Source organism: Myotis myotis, unplaced genomic scaffold (genome assembly GCF_014108235.1).
Source record: "Myotis myotis isolate mMyoMyo1 unplaced genomic scaffold, mMyoMyo1.p scaffold_m19_p_6, whole genome shotgun sequence".
In the NCBI taxonomy this organism is placed as follows: Eukaryota; Metazoa; Chordata; class Mammalia; order Chiroptera; family Vespertilionidae; genus Myotis; species Myotis myotis.
In genome coordinates this window covers 100349023-100367201 of record NW_023416368.1, presented here as the reverse complement: position 1 = coordinate 100367201, position 18179 = coordinate 100349023, and the positions used below count along the sequence as shown (strand labels likewise).

At 53.9% G+C, this 18179-nt stretch overlaps 1 protein-coding gene across 2 annotated transcripts in view; it reads right to left on the bottom strand.

Moving 5' to 3' along the window:
* PRDM5 (PR/SET domain 5) overlaps positions 1-18179 on the bottom strand; it is a 113759-nt gene that overhangs the window by 55981 nt on the left and 39599 nt on the right. For both annotated transcript variants that reach the window (XM_036315173.1, XM_036315174.1), the window contains exons 3-7: positions 14046-14168; positions 3718-3892; positions 1610-1784; positions 403-495; positions 76-197 (exon numbers count right to left, since the gene is read on the bottom strand). In XM_036315173.1, the coding sequence (XP_036171066.1) occupies positions 76-197; positions 403-495; positions 1610-1784; positions 3718-3892; positions 14046-14168 (688 nt within the window). The remainder of the gene's footprint in view (positions 1-75; positions 198-402; positions 496-1609; positions 1785-3717; positions 3893-14045; positions 14169-18179) is intronic.

The window sequence follows — 18179 nt, the reverse complement described above, 5'->3', positions numbered from 1 at the left end:
GACAGACAGCCGTGGACAGACAGACGGCTCGGCCGGGAGGGGACGCCCGTCAGAGCCCCCTCCAGGACCCCTCACCCGCGTGGACGTTTTCCTGGTGTCTCTTCAGGGCATCCCTGCTCTTCAGCCGCTTCCCACAGCTGCCGGCCTTGCACACGAACCTGGCTTTGCCCCTGCACGTCTCCTGGTGCTGCTCGCAGCTGCGGGGCAGGGAGAGGGGCCAGAGGGGCTTTGAGCGCGTGCCCCAGCCCGGGCCGGGGTTACCGCGTGCATTACCGGGCAGAAAGGACAGCGTTTCAGGTCTGTGGCCCGGAACACCGAGCCACGGGGAGGCCCGATGAGTGCACTCCACAGTGACCCGCGGGGACCTCGTGACCCCACAGCCCTCTGCTCACCCACACACACCTGGGCGCCGAGCTGAAGGGCGCGTTGCAGGCGGAGCACTGGAAGCTTCGGGGCGAGTCCTTCGGGCTGCCTTTGGCCGGGCACTGAAGAGCACTGAGGAGGAAAGACAAGGAACAAAGACGCATGAAATCGCCTCTCTCTGAACAGTCAGGGAGCGCGTTAAGACTGGGAGGAGACCCTAACTTAACTGTAAGAGCCAGCTCAGGTGCAGGATATATAAGACCAAACTCAATAAAAGCTGACCGGGACGCAGTCTTAACCTCTGTTTAAAGTGCTCAGTCCGTGTGTGTGTGTGTGTGTGTGTGTGTGTGTGTGTGTGTGTGTGTGTTTAAGAGCCTGTAGTAGAATTTCCAAATGCTTCATCTCTTGTTAGTATAAAATTTAACATATTTAAGTTTTAAGTGTTGGGCAGACATCTTCCTCTCAAGTTTCACAAGCCAAAGCGGATGTGTATAACACCGGGCAGTGACTAAGAAACGTGGCCGATTTCAGAATTTCACGTGAATGAATGAACGAATAAAACCCTAACCCTATGCTGGGGAGTTCTTGCTCACGTGCAAATGACGCTCTGTTCAACATAAACGTTCCCAAATGCATGCATCTACTCTCTCACTTTTACTAGTAGTAATTCCTGATCCTGTAAAACGCTGAAGTGAAAGAACAGTGTTACATGCTGCTGACATATCCCTCGGGTGACAGAGGGTGGGGAGCAATGGGCGGGACCATGTACGCCATCTTGGCGCCATGGCCTCACACATTCACGGAAGTGACTCCTCAAAGCAGCAGCGTCCCCACGGTCCCTGCCTTCCTTGTGCTCTGAGCTCTGTGTGTCCCACACTCGCCTCGCCCTGGTTTCAGTGGGAACATCGACGCAGACCACTGAGGCGTGGCCTGCCGCCTCCACGCACCCGCTGCGATTTGCGTGACTAAGTTCAGATTAGTAAACCAATGAGCTGGGGCGTGAGGGGCAAGTTAGCGAATGGACAAATACTGGTTTGCATAAGCCATGTCACTAGTTAAACTCACAACCAGGACGTTTCAAACGCCAACACACTACAGGGAGATGAGTGAATGACAATGACCCTGGGAGCTCTGACCTCCCCCCCCGCCCCCCGTGTCTGCCACACACACACACACACACACACACGCAGGTTAGAGCCACGGGGAGCCAAAGTCCCTGGGTCAGAGCTGTGCTCTGCATACGCACTGTCTCTGCAGGGCCTGGCGCACGGGGAACTTCTTCCCGCAGGGCTTGCACTTGAACTCCTTCTCCCCGTCCGGCGACCGGTGCAGCGCGTGCAGGTGCTCGGCCAGGACCTCCTCGCTGGGGAAGCTGGACTCGCACTGGGGACAGGCGTGGTCCTCGCCACAGCCGCGGCAGCCTGCGCGGTCACAAGGGCACAGGTTATCGGACGCGAATGAGAAGAGCTCTCAGGTCGCCCGCGTTTTAAAACCACATCAGCTGTGCTGCCTGGGATCAGAACTGAACATTCGTCTCGTCTCTATGAACAGGAACAGTGTTGCCCGTGAAAAGTAATAGGAAGTGTGACTAGAGAAAAAGACATTGTTTGTTTGTTTTTAATAATTTCACTTGTGTTGTGCCAAGTTATTACAAAGTTGTGTTTCACTTTCCCTGTAATGTTAACTGTTCACGGCAAGGAGCTAGTGGTACGTTACAAAGGGGGGCAGGTTCCCCCCAAAACGGGTCACCTCAAGCTCATGTTTAGATACATGAAGAGACCATCCAGCCGAGGACTATGCTGCATCTGCAAGGGGAATGTCACGTCTATGTGACAGGCCCTGATAGCAGGCCAGGGAGACCCCATTGCCGCTGGCCATCCTGCCTGCCACCACAGCTCTGGTCGAGCGTGCATTTAACTTACATATCATGTCTCATTATCAAATGAGCGTATATGTAGAAAATGCAGAAAATCTGAAGCAAATAAAATTCACCAACCATCCAGGCAGGAAGAGACAAGCACTCCATCCATTTCTGACGGGTTCTGTGCTTTCATATGTTACACTCAGCCTAGAAAGAGCTACTTGGATGATCACACTTCATATGCAATGTTATATGTCGCTCTTTTATCCATTTAACATGGAAAGGTAACAAAAAAAATAATTGTTTTACGTGAAGGTTCCATAATTTGTTTAACAAAGCTCTTCCTTGTTAGACATCTGGGCAGTCTCCTTTGTTTCTCTTTATCTTGTACTAGAGGCCTGGTGCACAAAATTCGTGCACAGGTAGGATCCCTCGCCCTGGCCAGCGATCAGGGATGATCTGTGGGGCAACCGGCGGGGTGATCAAGGGGCCTCTGCTGGCACCCACCTTGGCCAGCCTGGGGCCTGTGGGCTGGGGGCAGCTCCTGCATTGAGCATCTGCCCCCTGGTGGTCAGTGTGCAGCATAGCAACCAGTCATTCCACCAGTTGTTCCGCCCGCCATTCGGTCTATTTGCATACTAGGCTTTTATTATATAGGATTATTATTTTTTAATCTCACCCGAAGATATTTTTTCCATTGATTTTTAGAGAGAGTGAAAGGGATGGAAGGAGGGAGGGAGGGAGAGAGAGAGAGAGAGAGAAACTTGGATGTGAGAGGCACGACTGGTTGCCTCCCACACGTGCCCTGACTGGCCTAGGATCGAACCTGCCACCCAGGTAAGTTCCCATGACCGGGAATCGAACCCTCTACCCTTTGGTGAGTGGGCCAGTGCACCAAACACGGAGCCACGTTGTCCAGGGCAGCTTCTGTTATTTATTGATTGGTTGGTTGTTTTGGTTTGGAGTTTTATTCTAAATAAAAATAGCAACAATGTAAGTACTTAATTCGTATGTTTTAAAATCTATTAATTTTTATTCTCTTCACAAAAATAACGGAAATTGCTATTTTGTTAACTAAAGAACAATAGGGGCAGTAACACAGAAGTAGGAGACGTAATTAAGTAATGGACACTATTTCATGTCCCGGGACAAGGGAGATTAAGTCTCAGAGACGCGGGGACCTGCCAGGTCACAAGGCAGGTGCAGGGCTAGAGGTGAAGTCCTCCCTCCTGCTCCACCCCTCCACGCTGCCCCGCACCCCCCCCTCCCCCCGTGAACCCAGAACAGCCGGGTTTCCCGTGACCGTGGCCGTGATGCAGGGCACACCTGTCACCACGCCCAGCATGCTCCCCCCGCTGGCAGAAAGCTGGGCGCACAGCTGGGCACCCCCGAGCACAGTGCTGGCAAAGCTAGCTCCATTTTGCAACCACCATTCACCCCAGTTCTGTTTCTCCTCCACTTCTGTCCGCTGGGTCTCCGAGGCAAGGTCGTACCTGTCCTGCCAGGAGTGGAGTCCCCTTGAGCGAGGTGGCCTCCCCGCTCCGGGGCCATCGGCGGGGTCTGCGGCTCCTCCTCGTCGGCCTCCATGTCACTGTCCAGGTAGCCGATCAGCAGCTCTGTGTCTGACTCTATGTCTTCCACCGCCAGGTAGAAAATGTTTTCTCCTTCCTGTTGCATGACCAACACAGCTCAGTGGAAACCGGGGAAGTTCCGGCGGGAATTAAGAAGTCATTGCAGAGACTGGGGGCCATGCACCCTGAAAAGGCACTATTACTGTTTTCATGTCCAGTTAGTCTGGATACTGAAAAGGGAAACTGACAATATTCAGTCACCTTCACATAAAATACAAACATATGTTATAGACAGTGACACTTATAGACATCAAATAAAATGAGGGTAACTGTTTAATCTTCTGAAAGTGACTGGCGCATCATTAATTGGCCTGTGCCGGCCGCCCTGAGGCCCGTAAACGCATCAGGAAGGACCTTGCTAAGTGAGTGTCCTTTCTGCACCCAGACAGGGAGCAAGGACATATCAATGAAGTCATGTTGAATAACGTTTCATGCAAATCCGGAAGAAAAACGAACTTTCAAGTCTCAGCACAAACCAAACCCTGAAACCATTTCCAAAGCGCTGGACCGGAAACAGCAAAAAGACATGGTACCAGGGGGCTCAGAGCATCGTCTGGGTCCCCGTGGCACCCAAACCCCACCTCAGGGGCAGAGGGAGGGGAAAACAAGTCCCACCCACGTACCAAAGCTTTTCAGAAAATCCCAGAAGACAGAAACCAATGGAGCTGAAAGGATGGCTAACCACCGCAAGGGAAATCTCAGCCCCTAACAGACAGGGGAGGGAGGCCACAGAAGCCCCGGGGACCTGCACACTGGCCATCAGTGAGCACGGGGCCTGCTGCCTGGGCCGGCTGCAGGGAGCCACCCACCGGGCAGCTGTGGTCCCGGGAGGAGCGCGGGAAGGCTGGCTTCCACAGGCCTGGGGACTTGTCCTGCGTGGGCTCCTGGCGTGGCTGCTGAGGGTGGAGAGAGGCAAAGCCAGCCTGGACTTACTGAAGCTTGAGGGAGGACGGGGGGCGGAGTGGGGGGGACGGGAGAGGGACAAAGACAGAAGCTCCAACAGGAGTGAAATCCCACTAGGCTCAGCACAGAGGGAGCCTCCTTCTCCTCTGGGGGTCACAGCGCTCGTGGTGAAACGGGGGGGGGGGTGAGGGGGGAGCGGGAGGAGGAGGAGTGTGTGTTCACACGCATGCATGTATGTACTAGTATGTATACACAAGAAAGACTGGGAAAATATGCATCAAACTGTTTACAGTTCTCGTTTGGGGTGGGAGAAGGGGGAGTCTATATTCAACGCTCTTAGATTTTTCCCTCCACAGACAGATTACTTTGTAATTTTAAAAACAAAATACATTAGAAAATGCCTTGGAAGGGAGAAAGGATGGTCATGTCCATCAGATACTGCACACGGGAGGCTGGGTTCCAAGTTCAAAGCCGGGAGCACACCCGACCACAGGCTACAGCTCCTGAAAGGGGGCGCCCGTAACACGCAGAGATTCCCGGAAGGTTTTGAATCCCGTGACTCCGGGACCCTAAAAAGTGAGGTCTAACTGAGAACACGGAACTAGCTTCCAAACAGCCGTTACTCTGCATGCAACCAACACCAACACGCACCAACACACACCAACAAACACCGACGCAGACACGCAGCAGAGCGCTCGCTTCTTAAATTCACGAGAAGCAGCACTTTCCGGGAGTCGTAAGCCACCTGCTAAGCGTTACCCAAAGCAACCGAGGACGCACCCGGCGAAGCCTTCAGAACAGTCATAAATCTCCGTGCTTATCTCGTCAGCACCCAAGAAAGCTAATTAGCTAAACGTCTAGCGTGCGTATTAGTCATTAATGTGGTGCCGGCCTTCGCGGCGCCAGGAAAAGAGCGATTTTTAATTTTAAAACATGATGCACGGACTGAAACTGCCCACAGTCACACGACACGGCACGCCTACCCGGGCTCTGACACAGAGCGGTCTGAACGCAGCAGTCCCTTCAACCTACTGCGGGGAATGGCAGCGCTGCGGCTCCGGGAAGCCTGCAGGAGCCCCGAGAGCCAGGGGCGTGGAGGAGCAGCGGTGTCCCTCCGGCTGCGGCTCCAACCCATTCTCCAGGGAACTGTCCAGGCCAGTGATGGCGAACCTTTTGAGCTCGGCGTGTCAGCGTTTTGAAAAACCCTAACTTAACTCTGGCGCCGTGTCACATATAGAAATTTTTTGATATTTGCAACCATAGTAAAACAAAGACTTATATTTTTGATATTTATTTTATATATTTAAATGCCATTTAACAAAGAAAAATCAACCAAAACAATGAGTTCGCGTGTCACCTCTGACACGCGTGTCATAGGTTCGCCATCACTGGTCTAGACAGCTTCTCCCACCGCTGCCTGACCAGGGCCTCTTCCCGTCCCCTGGCTACCGCAACGGCTTTGAGAAGTTTCCCCTCAATTGCCTCCTGGCCTGCAGTGAATGGGTTTCATCCCTCAACAGCCATTCATGACCTTCTCCTCCTGTCAGGGCCTCCCGGTGGGAACCTGCCAGAGGCCTCACCTCCGGACTCGGGGTGATCCCCGCACCCGCTGCCTCCTCCCAGCCGCCGCCAGCCCTTGGGCAAGAAGGCGCCAGGCCCGTTGGCCCGGCCTCAGACTTAGCACCCCCTCCCTGCCCGCATCCGCCCGCCCGGCCACTCGCTACCTGATGCTCACGTTCTAATGTTCAGATCCCCAAATTCACTTTATTGCAGCCACCACGGCCAGTCGCTGGGTTGGCTGGCACTGCCCTGCACACAGTCCCTCTGTAACAGCCGCTCCCAGCATGACACCCCAAGGGCTGGCTGCCTCCCGGTACCTCTGGGTTCCTGCCACCGGCTCTGGGTGATTCCGCTGAAAACGCTTTCGCTGAAAGAGGCTGTTCGATGTCACAGCTGTCCCAGAGCAGCCGCTCTCCGCCTCCGGTGGCCGTCGTATTGGGGACGGGGAGACCCCCACAGGGTGACTTGACAGCCGTCATCATCTCCTGCATCCCTGCCCATCGCTCCGAATTTCTTGTGTTTTCAGGCTTCTTTCACTTGGTTTTATGTGCACGTCACTTTCAGCTACTTACTTCTACTCTATGCTGTTCGTCATACCGAAGAGTGACAAGAGCTTGCCCGGACGGCGTGGCTCAGTGGTTGAGTGTCAACCTATGAACCAGGAGGTCTCGGTTCAATTCCCGGTCAGGGCACATGCCCGGTTGCAGGCCCGATCCCCACTGGGGGACGTGCAGGAGGCAGCAGATCAGTGATTCTCTTTCATCGTTGACGTTTCTGTCTCTCGCTCCCTTTCCCTTCCTCTCTGAGATCAATAAATGTATATGTATGTTAAAACAGCTTAAATGCCCAAGGATGTAAGTTAGAAAGATAAAATATCTAATAATTGGTTTTAGAAGATTTATTAAATGTAATATTTATGGAAAAACACTGTACACTATATGTTTATGTATATGTATTGTGTATGTGTGTGTCTGCACACGTGCACACGCATGTGCCTCCAAAAGAAAAAGCTATTGACAACGGTGTTAATACAGCTCGTTTCTAAGCGAAGGGGCTTTAGGGAATTCTGCATATTCCTCTGGCAGTCCCTATGTTATAATCTTTCTGGAACTGGCATGTAGTACTTGGGGGTAAAAGAGAACAATAGTATGGACCCTGCTCCTTGCTGCCAAGCAGTGGCCGGTGGGCCGCAGTGCCTGGCGGGGCTGCCAGGGCCCAGTCTCTCCCTGCCATGAATCAGCCACGGGACCCCACAAGCCGCTTCCTCTCTCAGCCCCCAGTTCCTCATCTAGGAGGTGAGGGGCATAACAGAGCTGCTCTAGGCGGGTCACGAGGAGGAAAGGTGAGGACATTTGGAAAACCCAGCAAGGTGCCCGGCACACAGTAAGCCTGCATGACGGGGAGCGCTTAGTGTGCGATAACTTAGTGTGCGATAACTCTGGAAATCCAGTGGCTACAATACTTTCTTTTAAAAACAGTCACATAAACCAAGTGGCTCTGACACTGCGGCTTTTCACCAAATCTGGCCACACTGCGCTCCGCCGAACCCTGAGCCAGCTCCCCGCTGGCCGCCCACTCTGCGAGGCCCTGCCCCTGCGGGCCACTGCCCGGCCCTCTGCGGGCTCACCCTCTCCCTGGCCTGGTCCTCAGCACCACCTGCTCCTCTGGTCTGTCCTTAAAGGGTCAGGCACCCGTTTCGCCTGTAGCTGAGGGGGTTCCAGGACGTGGGCTAAGTCAGGGAGCCCTGGGCCACGCTCACTCCAGCCCCGTGGTCTGCAGAACCTCTCCGCCCCTCACGGCCTCTGCCCAGTGCTGGCGGGCCCACGCCCCTCTGCCGCCCAGCCCAGGGCGCTCAGCACACAGTCCTGTCCCCGGACAGGCCTCCCCGGGCTTAGCAAGGGGGCTCTGTGACCTGAACCCGCTTGGTCCTGGCGTCCCAGCAGCCTTCCCGTGAACCTGCCTCCTGTGTCCACCGGCTCACCTCCCCTCCACAGCCTCGGCGGATGCCGGTCTCCGCGTGATCACAAAGCACCACTGCCACTGCTAGGCCCACCCCGCTCCGCGACACCCCTCCAGTCCCCTGAATCCACGCAGGGGAGCTCGCTCTGCCTCAACTTCAGCTGGAGCTACTGTTTATCTCTGTGCTTCTGTCACGTAATTCATGTGATCAATGGCTTTGCTCGCGTCTCACAAGGTGACTTCCTGAAGGCAGGGAACAGGATGCCCATCGCCCCGCAACAGAAGCCATCCCCATGACCGCGGCTCAAACAGGTCACAGACAGGAGTCGCGTGCGCGGAACTGGAATGCCCGCGTCTACAGAAGAACAGCGCCCATTAGGAAACACGCTGGGTAAGATTCCCCTTCAGCGCTTACAGTTGGGCGCCCAGCGCCGTAATCCGAATTGGAGAGCGGCCAACTGGAAGGGCTGCCGCGGGGAGCAGAGGGGGCGCTGAGATGTAACCGGATTCCTGACTAAGGAGGAAGCGCCCCCACTTCCTGACAGACTATGTGGGGTGCAAGCGAAGGGGTGGGTCATGGACAGGTCCGAGGTGAAGTTTCCCCTCAAGCATTCACAAATGTCACTCCGTTTAATGGTAATTCTTCCTAAGTGTTCAACATAAGACACCAGCCACAGATGTTTGCTTTGAACTGTTATACTGTGAATCAGAAGGCACCTTAATCAATAAGCCACATTGCAGAATGTCTCTGTCAAAGTCTGGGCCCCAACATGGTGGAAGTCTTCCCTATTTATACTTTTTTCAGCTCTTTGTCTCCCAAATTTGGAACGAGACTTCCAGGCCTTCTGAGGAAGAAGGCCTGCGTGCTGGGACAGGGCCGTGAGACCATATCTCAAGGCCTGGCCTGGTGCCAGCACTGACAGCTCTGTCTGGGGCATAGTTTATGGCCTCTCTGGAGTGGGGTGACACGCCAGGACCTGGCGCTGATGGCAAAGGGACGGTCCAATCTGTGCTCATAGCACCCAAACTGCTGCTCTGTGTGGAGACTCACAGTCTCTCCCAGCTCTGCCATGTCGAAGGCTCCGGGAACACTGCCTAGGTCTGTTCTCACACGGGCGGGGCTCGGGGGGCAACTGCTAAGTCACCAAGCCGGTCTCCTGGTAACGGGGACCCAAACTGACTTCAGAACTGGGGCGCAGCCATGTCAATACCACAAGCTCAGCTTAAGGCCTGGTGCCCTCTGGACTCCCTGAGGCCGTCTCTGCAGCCTGACCCCTCGGAAGGAGAGCAGGTCCCAGCCGGGTCTCCATAGGCTGCTCTTCCGTAGACACCAAGCACTTTTCATTTAAGTTGCTAACATTTTGCACAAGTCCCAGGAGGATGAAGGAAACCACATCCCAAAGAACGTGAGATGTAACCCTTTCTCTGAAAAGTCCAAGGAATTCCAAGTTGCAGCTGTAAGTGACCTAATTCTGTACTTAAACAAATAGTTTCCTATCACAAAAGTTTTGAAAGCTTGCAAAAACACTGAGGCCAAATAATTTTTCAACTATGATATGTACATTTTTTCCCCTCAGCGCTACAAAACTAACAGTTAAGAATCCTCCGTTTCTCATAGAACTTAGGGATTCTTTTGGTTCATTTTAAGCCACATCTTTCATATTCAGAATTTCCTGGTTTACTTGGACATAGTTTTCAGAAGTCTGAACAAACAGTTCACCTAATGATTCTGAAATGTGTGCCTGTGGAGAGAACTGCTTGCCTAGGAGATCCTTCTTCAATAATTCAGATATTTTAAATGATCATGTCCAAAGCAATTTTTCCAAAAATCTAATAAGTTACAAAACTAGAAATATAACCGAGCCTCCACAAAAGAGTTCCAATCCTCCGTGAAAACAGACCTCGCATTCTTAATCCCTTGTCCAAAAAGAAAATTTGGACCAAGTATTGACGTTTTCCACCAAGAAAGCCACAGAGCCGCAAATGGTTCTCATTTACGCCACTCCTGGGACGTACAGCTCAAATAAAAAATTTCCTGAATGCCCCACATTTCAGATGCAATTTGGAATGCTGGGGACTCATAATATTATGCAGGACACAGGACGATCTCCTCTCACCAAGTCCGAGCTTCTGGAATGCGACCCCCAGGAGACTGCCCCCACCAATGGGGAGGCTGGCCGCTGGCAGCCCAGGGAACAGTTGGGACCCAACTGTTCCGCTCTCTGCCCCCAGGGTGGATGGGAATTTGAGCCCTGAGGGATCTGCTGCTGGAGCTACTGTTCAGGTAGGAAAAACGCTACCCTGGGGGAGCGAACACAGACCCACATTTTGATCCACAGCAAGAGATGTGGTCACAGTGCAGGCAAAGGGTAAAACGGGGTTTGAGGAATTAAGGCCCTGTCATCACTTCCGCACCAAAGATGCTGCGGGGGCCTCTGAACAGACGCAGATTCTAACTGGGTTCAAGCTTGAAGCTTCCCGGAGCCTCTGGCTGGTTTGCGGTCCATTCTGGTCCCGCCCACCTCAACCCTGTGAGGTTGCACAGTCACCTCTTGGAGCACTGACGGTGGGAGAGTCGGCTTCTGTAGGCCCCTGTTTCCTCCAAGAAAAGAAACACCACTGATATAGAGGAAGAAAAGCACTACCGGGCGCACTGAACAGACCTGGGCACTGTGTCCGTCTGGAAAACCATAGTTACTCACAAAGAGAGACCTGCCAGAGCCCGGTCTCAGCCGGTCTCAGTGGCTCATCTGGTTGGAGCATCATCCCACACATCAAAAGTTTGTGGGTTCGATTCCCACTCAGGGCACATATCTAGGTTGGGGGTTTGATTCCCCAGTCGGGGAATGTACTGGAGGCAACTGATGGATGTTTCTCTCACATCAATATTTCTCTCACTCCCTTCTACTCTTTCTAAAATCAGTGAGTATATCCTCGGGTGAGGATTTAAAAATAATATTTTTTTTAAGAGAGAGAGACCTGTGGGATAACAAGAGCATAGAGGGGGCAACTGTGGGAAGTAAAAGATGGAGACAAACACGCACTGACAGAGCATCCCATTCGCTAAAGGGATCGCTCTCTCTAAGGAAAAAGCAGGAGGGGAGCAAGGATGGCCTGCAGGACTCTCACGCAAAGCTCAAAGTTCAGCACGGGACGCCCCAAAAGACTAGGGCAATGGAGAGAGCTCCCGATGCTAAAGAAAAAAACAAAACAAACAAATAACAAAAAAACAGGAACGAGGAAAAAATTCCTCAACTAAGGGAACTCGAGGAACGCTTAAAATCATTGCTTAAGCATAAGAAGAAAAGAATCTAATTTGAGCCCTAACCGGTTTGGCTCAGTGGATAGAGCGTCGCCTGCAGACTGAAGGGTCCCAGGTTCGATTCCGGTCAGGGGCATGTACCTTGGTTGCGGGCACATCCCCAGTAGGAGGTGTGCAGGAGGCAGCTGATCCATGTTTCTCTCCCATCAATGTTTCTAACTCTCTAGCCCTCTCCCTTCCTCTCTGTAAAAAACCAATATATATATATATATATATATATATATATATATATGTATTTTTTTAAAAGAATCTAATTTGGAAAGAATAATATTATCTAAAACCCAATAATAAAAAACCTATAAAACAGGGTAGCCAAGTAAATGTCATAGCTCTGTAGGCAGCACTGAAATCAGTAATATTTACAAAGAAACCCAGACGGAGTCTATAAATTAAAATTATGACAGAACTGAGACCTCGTGAGATGAGTTTGCCTCAGGAAACTACAAAAACAGATAAGATACCTGAAAAGAATGAATGTCTCCACATTAAAAAAAGATCCGTCTAAATCGGTGGCTGGATCAACTGGATTAATGTGTGTCATAAATAATTTTAAAAAGTGGTTTGAATATATCCGGCTGCCAAAAGATCCCATTCTCCACTCTAGGAAGAGCCATCTCTCATTTTTCCATACAAAAAGAGACAGTAATCACACTGGGTATCCGACTCTCATTTGTACTGAAAAAATGTGGACAGCCAATGACATCAGGAAATGAAATTTCTCCAGGACTGTGGCTTCTGGTAAATGTACAACCTAATTCTGTGCTTTCTGCCTCTTGCCACTGTTGGTTTCATACTCACAACCAGTTGACATCAGCATGATGCTCAGCCAATATTAAACTCTCAGAAATTTTATGAATAAATGACATGATGTGTGCGAAGCTTCTAGAACATCACATGCGGTAAATACTCAACGGAATGCTGGCTCCCTTACTCTTTTTCCCTCTTCTGCAGTTTAAGATCCAGGGGCTGGGTTTTCACGTGTGATCAGTCAGTTTCTCAGCAGAATATTTCTTTACTAGAGGCCCGGTGCATGAAATTCGTACACGGGGGGTGGGGCGGGGGGTCCCTCAGGCCAGCCTGCACCCCAATCCAGGACCTCTCAGGAGATGTCCGACTGCCAGTTTAGGCCCAATCCGGCAGTCGGACATCCCTCTCACAATCCTGGACAACTGGCTCCTAAACCGTTCACCTGCCTGCCTGCCTGGTCACCACTAACTGCCCCCCCTGCCAGCCTAATGGCCCCCAACTGCCCCCCCTGCTGGCCTGGTCGCCCCCAACGGCACCCCCCTCCACCAGCCTGGTCACCCCACACAGCCTGCTGTTCAGTTGTTTGGTCATCCCTCCCTAACCCCCTTGCCGGCCTGGTCGTAGGCAGCCATCTTGTGAGGTCGTGAGGGTTAATTTGCATATTACCTCTTTATTATATAGGATTCTCTTTATCACCTAAGTCCAGCTCACAGTTTGCACTGGAGCCTAACGTTATAACCAGCGCTATGCTAGAAGACAGGAACACAGAATTCAAAAGCCATGGCTCCCTCCTAGGATCATTATTTTACGTGTCAACTTGCTGGGCCCTGGGGTGCCCAGGAAGTTGTCCACACATTCCCTGGGGTGTTTTGCATGAGCCTGACACCGAAGCAGATGGAGGTGAATAATGGTGAGTTACACAGATTGCCCTCCACGGTGTGGGTGGGCCTCGTCCAATCCGTTAATGGCCTGAGTGGAACAAAGGGTGCTCCTCCCCCGAGTAAGGAGAATTCTCCCGCCTCATGACCTTCCACCTGGGACACCTCCCCTTCTGGTCCCACAGCCGATGACGGGACGTCAGCTCCCCCTGGTTTCGGAGCAGCCTGTGGCCTCCGGACTCAAGTGGGCCACGGGCTCTGCAGGTGTGGGTCTTGCCAGCCTCTTTCCCCCACAAGCTAGTTCCTTATAACAAATCTCTGAGCCTCTCTGTCCCTAGGTAGGCAGGTGGGAAGTTAGGCAGACAGACAGACAGAGAGATATACACCCTCCTGGCTGCTTCTCTGGAGAGCCCTGGCTCCCACACTCTCCTAAGAAGCTCAAAGCTGTGGGATGCTCCTGAGTATGCTTCCTCCAGACAGCCTTGCCCAAACAGCAACAGACCATCGTGCGAGGAGCCAAACGCGCTAGCAAATTAAAAACCGATCGATAAACATCCACGGGATGAATCAGCAGCGCTTGACAGCAGGAGCCGTCAAGGCAGTATCAGAGCATGTAGCTCATGCCCTCCAGGTTCTCAGAACGCCGGGTCTGGGCCAGGTCGCCCCTGCACATGCCCGCGAGCTGCGATGGCTCTGCTTTTATGAGTTCCTGGCTGTTGATGAAGCAGGTCACCGGGGAATCAGCTGAGTGCACGGAGCCCCGTTACTAAGGAGGTGAGCCCCTCGCTGAGCACCGTACGAACGGGAGGCAACAAGCTCACCTGAATGGCAGCCAAGTTCTTCTGCTCCTGCGACGGGGCCTCGTGCACGAAGCGCAGCCAGTTGGAGTGGCGCGGGTTGGTGGCGTCCAGAACGTACAGGACCTCCCCCTGGCTCCCGCGGACCTGGAACACAAAGGCCGAGGTCCCGGAGGTCAGCATCAGCTGCTCCGAAGCCACCGGGGTCGGAACACGGCGTCGTACCCTAAGTGTACCCCCTGCCTGTTGGCAGGTGTTGAACAGACGCCGGTTAACACCCCTGCTTCCCCGGAAACACGCGAACCAACCGGGCCCGCTGCTCCGCCTGGCAGGCCCCCGGTGGCTCACAGCGTCATCCGCTCTCAGGAACCCCACACCGGCCGCTCTCCTCCGGTCGAGATGATAGATTCCTCGGTTTATCTTTTCTTAAAATACATTTTATTGATGTCAGGGAGGAAGGGAGAGGAAGCGAGAGAGAGAGAAACACCAATGATGAGAGAGACTCACAGATCAGCTGCCTCCTGCACGCCCGCCCCCTACTGGGGATGGAGCCCGCAACCCGGGCCTGTGCCCTGGCCGGGAATCGAACCGTGACCTCCTGGTTCATAGGTCGATGCTCCACCACTGAGCCCCGCCGGTGGGCTGGTAGGTTTATCTCAGTAGGTGCGTCACAATTGCAGTTGTTGAGAGAGAACTGTAACTGCAGCCCACCCTCTGTGCTCCACAGAAGAGGGGGTACTGCTGGGCTCCCCAGATGGCGGATGGGGAGCTGGAAGGACCCTTTCCATTGCTCTTCATACCTGCTTACTGGATTCTTTCCCGTGTGGAGGTTGCTGGCCTTGCCAGTGGACCCCACACCCGCCAGCCATCGTGTCCCGTTAACCAGCTCAAGCCGGGTCCACTCTGTCTCTCCCTGCCTGGCTTGTGGCTTGCTGAGGACAGTGGGCTGGTTTTCGGTTTCATGCCATGAGCCCACCTCATCAGACCAACTCGGCTTTCCATTGGCGGGCGGGGCACCTGCTGAAGGAGCAGGCGCTCCACTGAACATTCTGGAATCCGGGTTGTTCAAATCTAGCTTCTCCAGGACCTGGCATTGCAGGTTCTGGGCACTTGTTCTGCTTCATAAAACACCCGCCAATCTGTCCCCTGCGCACTGCGTGTTGCCACGGGAGCCGCATCCAGGGAGGAGGGACGAGGAGTGAGTGACCAGCCCTCGGATCCAGCGCCAGGCAGCAGAGCGCTAAGTTCATCTTGGCAGACTGGGGCGGGAAAAGCACGTTCCAGAGTCTTCTGATCTTACTGTATCAGATAAAGCAGAACCAGCCAACGAACTTATCTTCATGATACATTTGGACCATCGTTCATCATTCGACAAATACGTGAGTCTCTTGCTTATGGCCGGGACACTCGCCACGAACGAGGCCGGGGAAGCACGAGGCCCCACAGCGGAGGGACCAGCGCAGACCACAGCCCCCGGGGAGGGACACGCTCCACGACCCACAGAGCAGGAGCAGCAGAGTGAGGGCTGAGGGCTCGTCGGAGCAGGTGACCCGGGGCGGCTCTGAAGGAAGGACGCTCCAGTGGAGGGCGGGGAAGGAGCCAGGAAGGGGAGCGGAGGGACGAGGCAGGGAACAGAGGGACGAGGCAGGTGGAAAGACCCTATTCTGGGAACGGCAATGAGGCCCCGCTGGAACAGAAGGGGCGCGGAGAAAGTGGTGGGCACCGAGATCAGCCGGACGGAGATCAGATGGACGGGCCAAGCTCAGACCCTGCACGGCCACAGGCCGTCTCCTGAGGCCACTCCAGCGGTTCAATTACCTGCTCACAGGACTGGCATCTCCTGCCGGCCCACAGCTCTCTGCTCCTGGGAATGTCTGACAGAGACGTCGGGAGAGAATCTAGGCTAGCCTTTCTCCCTCCAGAGGAACCACATCCACGCCCACCAGACGGACAGCTGTGACTCAGGTCTCCCTTTACCTATTTTCATCTGATACCGAACCCTGGGGCAACAGTGGGACATTTTTAAAGTCTCACAAACAAAGACGACAAAGCTCCTCTCGGATCCCATCCCAGCCTCTGACCAGCCTTTGCAGCCTATTAAGGTTCACCTGCCAAGCACCGTCTCTCGTATTTGAATTTTCACAGGAATGAAACGTGTTGGCTACTGGCCTGCTGCGGGCGTGGCCTGCAACGCAGCCACATTCTCGTCCTGCCGTCAACCCGCCGGGTCCCAGACTCTGTCTGACGGGCACCGGCTTCCTCCGCCAGCGCCGCAGAGAGTCGGCTACCGCGGGAGGGCGGGTGGATGAGGCCCCACGGGAGATGGGAGCCCTTGTGCTCAGCACGGCGCACAGATCGCTGTGACTGTGACGCTTTACAGCAAACGACGCCATCACTGCCCGGGAACGCGGCTGTCCTGCCTGTTAGATGCCGGCGTCACTGGTCCAGGGTCCGGGGGAAGTGCTCCCTGGGGCTGTTCCTCTCCGGCCGCAATGACCAGGACTGAACACAGTCACCGGTGGTCTGTCTTCCTGCCCAGCAAGGACAGAGGACATCACCACAGACTCAGCTCAGGAAGAGGACAGACACCCTGACAGGTAAGCGAACGGAAAAAGTAGAAATAGGTCATCAATACAAGTTTTCGTAAATGTCGGTCTTGTCTCTGTGAAATTGGGTCAACCACAAACCAGGGAGCACGTTTAGTGTTTGGGTGGCTGGGTGTCCCAGGAGCAGGGCTGCCATGTCACAGACGTTATTTCCCTTCAATGATTCCGAAGGCCTGAGATGTCTCACTCGCTGCATGCAGGCCACCAGGCTCCCGGGGCAAAGCCAACGGGACAGACTTGTCCCCAACGTGACTGAACGTAACCGGGAGAACTCGATTCCACGAACAGTAAAATGAACGGCAGGGACACACACTCAGTCCCCAGCACACGCACGGACGCCCTCAGCGAGGAACCACAGAATGCGAGGCTGTGACTCGCTGGTAACAGCAAGGCTGTGTGTCCGCGAGGAGCGTGATGTCTTTCGAGTGTAAAATGTCGTATTTTCTTCCTTAAATTACAGGCGCTCTTTGCCGTTGGGTGTAACGAGGCAGAAGCCTCTGCTGGATGCTGAGTTAACCAGAACTCAGGGTATCTTCGGGAGCACGGGACACCCAGTGAGTCAGGCAACCGATTCTGATGCAAGCCAGAGGGGTGCGTCCACACACCCGCAAGCTCATCCCTAGGAAACGGCCGTGATCTGTCATCGCTAAGCAAAGGGCATGAGTCTTTCCCTGCTGATTTTTCAAAGGATTCTGGCTAAGTCTTGCTTAGATTCTATACACACACACACACACACACACACAAACACACTCACACACACTCACATAGACACACACTCACACATACACACTCACACACACACTCATAGACACACACACTCACACAGGTACACACACACACTCACATACACACACACACACACTCACACAGACACACTCACTCACAGACACACACACCCACACACACTCTCACACACACACCCTGACACACACACACTGGCATACACACACACTCAAACACAAACACACACACACTCACACACACACACCCAGGCACACACACTCACCCACACACAGACACACACACGCACACACACATACACACACTCTCACACACACACAGACCCAAACACACACACACCTAGGCGCGCACGTGCACACACACACACACATCACTGCAGCCTCTCCCCTTGCCCCCCCCTGCCACCCTGACTATCAAATAATCCTGACCCAGGGCCTCCCTGCCCTTAGATGGGGAAGCAGCGAAGGGAGGCCACAGGCTTTCCGGGCCCCTGTCCCGGCGCTGAGCAGCCACGAGAACCCAGCACACACAGCGTGGGATAACTTAGGGGCTGCGGGTACAGCGGCCTCCTCTCCAGTACACGCGTCCCAGGCTGGAAGGGCCGCAGGCTGGCACCTGGTGGTGACAATGGGGACCTGAATGGAAAGCCAGGGCCCACGCTCTGATCACTGTGGGCACCACGCCCTCTCCCGGAGCCCAGCCAGGGTCCCCTGACCTCTCGGGAGGGACGACAGTCTCTGCCCGTGGCCTCACTGACACGGTGCGAGCCTCCGATGGAAGGAGGTGCATGACCACTGCACACTATGGGCAT